This window comes from Suricata suricatta, chromosome 1, assembly GCF_006229205.1.
Source record: "Suricata suricatta isolate VVHF042 chromosome 1, meerkat_22Aug2017_6uvM2_HiC, whole genome shotgun sequence".
Taxonomy (NCBI): Eukaryota; Metazoa; Chordata; class Mammalia; order Carnivora; family Herpestidae; genus Suricata; species Suricata suricatta.
In genome coordinates this window covers 80,723,334-80,727,288 of record NC_043700.1, presented here as the reverse complement: position 1 = coordinate 80,727,288, position 3,955 = coordinate 80,723,334, and the positions used below count along the sequence as shown (strand labels likewise).

Below are 3,955 nucleotides of genomic sequence, written 5' to 3'. Positions count from 1 at the left end.
CTCTCTCTCTCTCTCTCTCTCTCTCTCTCTCTCTCTCTCTCTTTCAAAAATAAATAAACATTTAAAAAAGTTACATCTAATGTTCAAAATTACTTAATTTTTTAAAAGAGCAAACAGTTACAATTAAGGGGTTCAGTACAACACGGCTAGAGAAGCTCCAAAATGACATTGTAAATGCGCAGACCTAGTTGTTATTTATAATAGGAGGTTACCTGCTAGGAGTTTATTTTTCACGAGGGCCTCCTTCATTAGATCATAAGTAACTATCTCTGTACAATTGATGATGACATTTCTTGTCAGGTTGGGAGTAGTCCCTGGAAAGAAGAAAATGTTTAATAGCTCCATTATATGATAAGGTGCTAATTGGATACATGTGTTTTGATCATTATAAAATTCACCTTGAAGTCATTTACCTTTCCAAAGGCCTGTCAGGCCTTCCGTTGTTGCTATAATTCTGTAAGCGTTGTAAGTCCCAGTGTATCGGGGTTTGAGACCATGTAGATGGCTCTGCGCTTGAAGCCTGACCTTCACAACCTCTGTGGGCTGCCCTATGAACACGGCCACTCCTCCCGTCGTCAGGCCAGCTGAGATCCTGCTTCCTAAACTAGCTGCTGCGATCCGGAGAGAGAAAACATGCATCAAGCAAAAGTGAAAACAAAACAAAACAAAACAAAAACAAAAATCGAAGACCCAGAATGCAACTCTGTGTTTTTTAATTTTAGTAGTTCGTATTATTGTATCTTTAGATCTTTTCTATTTCCCCAATGCTTGTGCACGGGATGATCATGTAAAAGTATGTGCTCAGTCGCTATAGGGCTAGAAACCTCAAAGCTGCCTAGAATTTTTTAAAAAATAAAGACTTTCAAGGGCAAAGAAACAAAATGCCTATTTAAACAGTGCTTATTAGTTCTTTCCTGTATTTGGCTCTCTTTTTCAGTATTTCCCACCTGGGAGGAGGCACCAGTCACCAGAGATGCTTAGCCTTCCTCTCATCAATGGTGATGTTAATTATTGGACTCGAGGTCTTAGGAAAACCCCAAGTGGACAAACTTCCCATATGGGATGTCAAGTGGTATCAGGCTACCAAAGTCACAAAAGGAACAAAAATAAAAAGAAAGAAGTGACAAAAGCGATTTTTGGCTTGAAATTTTGAAAACATTAACTTAGGTTACTCAAGACATATTATTTAATGAACTGCAAATAGTCTGGCAGCCCTCCTCCCCCAGGCTCATTCCTATAATTAAAGTATGGATCAAAAACATTTACTCATCAAGGACTTTCTCATTCTGTTTCCTAATCTGTAAAATGGAGATAATAATATCTGCCTCATAGAGCCACTGTGTCTGTTAAAATAACATCAATACCGCACTTAACATTGTCATCACCAATTGTACAGAGATAGTTACTCATGGACAGGACCATTGCAGACAGGAAGCACAGCAATTCTTTTCATAGCTGTGTTTTCTCATCATGCTTGTCCAGGAGCTGAGCATCCAGGAAATAACCATCTTTTTAACTGTCAAGATCATATGATTACAATTTCCTTCACTTTGGGCCCAAATTTATAAACTTTTTGGGGAGGAGAGAAAAAGTGTGAGTGGGGGAGGGACTGAGGCAGGAGGAAGAGAGAGAATCTTAAGCAGGCCCCATGCTCAGCACAGAACCCAATGACAAGCTTGACCACGACCCTGGGATCATGACCTGAGTAAAAATCAAGAATCGGATGCTCAACCAACTGAGCCCCGCAGGCGCCACTTAGAATCTTATTTTGATGCACTCATCTTATCCTCCAGTCCCCTTCTCATTTCCCCATCAAACCCTTTGAGAGAGAGCCTATATTTCCCATCTTCACTTCTCACAGTCCATTTCCTCCTCAACCTTCCACAATCTAGTTTGCATCTCCGCTACTCCCCCTTTGGTGTTTTTGCTAAAGACCCATGAGCTCCTATTGTAGGCACATCCATCACTTCTCAGTCGTTTTCACACTAGGTCTCTCTGCTCCATAACTCCTGGAATCTAGCCCAGACTTTGCTCCTCAGCTCATGTGTTAACTGGACCTTACTTGTCGACCCACCTTCAAGTGAATTTCTTACCTTCCCCCTAAGAAAGTCTCCATATTCCCTCCCTCCATGAATGGTACCTTGAGCCAGAACCTTACAAGCCATCTTACATTTCAGCCTTTCCCTTACACCTTATTGCCAGTTACCATCCAAGTTCAGTCAGTTACACTTCCTAAATGTTTCTGATTGACCTCTCTTCTGCTTCCCTATTGCCATCTATTTAGCTTACCCTGATCATTTCTTACTTTTAATTTACCCCCTTCTTGCCCTCTTTCTTTCCATCCTCTAGATAGCTGCCAAAGTGATCTTTTGAAAATAAAGATGGTTTATGAAAGGTCCGTTGTGATCTGACTCCCTCCTGCATTGGCTTTGCCTCTTCCTCCTCACCATCCTGTGCTCCCTCTCGGCCCTGTATGTTCTTGCCACTCCTCTCTGTGTCCTTGTACATGACTTTCACCCTACTTGCAAGGTCTCTCCTCATCACCTCACCTTATTACCCTATTGCTCCTTCAAGATTCAATTCAGACATCAGTTGTTCAGGAAAATCTTGCACAACCTCACCCCCAAGGCTGGGTTACCCATTCCTCTTCTATGTGCCCAAATCCTGTAATTACTTCTAATAGAACTTATGTCATAGTACACTGTGACCTACTAACCTATTCACAGCTCATAGCTGGAACTGGGGGCACCTGCCTACACAGACATCTATAATCTATGCATCTAACATGGTTTCTGGCACAGGGCAGCTCAATAAAAGCTGGAATTGGCATAACATAAAATATTGCCAAAATGCATCCTATTAATTTAGTATCTAAAGTGCTCAACAATCAGTTAGAAAAATCAATCATGAAGAAAACTACCAGGATGGACAGCTACAAACAGGACAAGCAGTTACTCTGAAACTACTTGTGCAGATATGTTTCTACAACCAATATTTATAACTTGTCCCATAAAGTTATGTTTTCCTAAGGTTTTTTTTTTTTTTAAAGAAAGGCCGACTGCCACCTGCACCACCTCATCTGGATGTGTCTGCAGTCTTGGAGACCTGACTACCCTACGTTCTCCTACAAATGGACCTTGAGAGCTTGTTTGGAGGTTCTACTAGCGGAGGACACCTACTTGTATACCCTTCACCGGAGAATGGTCCTCCTCTATTGGAGAAGGTTGTCCTCCTTGACGGCAGCTTTGGGAGGGACACACGTGAAGTGGTGAGGGAGGAAGGGACACCTGCCTAGCCAGCCAGATCAGCCAAATCAATCCTGGCAATCGATGGGGTGACAGATTGCAACCAGATCGCTCTCACATCCATCCTAGGGTTACTTGAAGCAGAAATGATAAAATCTGCTTAGGTAATCACGTAACATGTTCATTTTGTCACCAGTATGTCTTCTCTCTGGATTGTCTTCTCCACAAGAAAGTGACTCTGATATTTGCCAGCTGGATGGTCTCGATATCTCTTAACCGTTCTGATACTCAGTTTGCCTGTCTGACTATGGGGACAACACTGCATCCCACAGTTCTGTTGGACTGGATGATGCACAGAATCACATGGAAAGCACAGGGAGCGGGTTGAGAGCCTGAGGTTAGAGGACAGACTGCCTGGCTTTGAACTCTTGCTCTGGCCCCTTCCAGCTGTGTGATCTTATAACAGAAGTTATAAAACTTCTCTGTGCTTCCGTTTCCCCATTTGTTAAAGGGTAAAAATAACAGTACCTTTCCAGTGGTGATGTATCTGAGGCACTTAGCATTGTGTCCAGCTCATAGTAAGCCCTCGAAACAATGCTGCCTAAACTGACAGGAATTCTTGGTAGATGCTGCACTCAAGAAATACTAGTTTTCTTTTGGTCCCACAAACAAACCCACTACAGCGTAAGTCCCCTGTGGTCTTTCCTCAC

General features: G+C 42.5%; 1 protein-coding gene across 1 annotated transcript in view; it reads right to left on the bottom strand.

Moving 5' to 3' along the window:
• The window catches only part of UCP1 (uncoupling protein 1), an 8,244-nt gene that overhangs the window by 2,938 nt on the left and 1,351 nt on the right, over positions 1-3,955 (bottom strand). Inside the window, exons 3-4 of the mRNA XM_029950999.1 lie at positions 414-611; positions 213-314 (exon numbers count right to left, since the gene is read on the bottom strand). Of these exons, the coding sequence (XP_029806859.1) occupies positions 213-314; positions 414-611 (300 nt within the window). The remainder of the gene's footprint in view (positions 1-212; positions 315-413; positions 612-3,955) is intronic.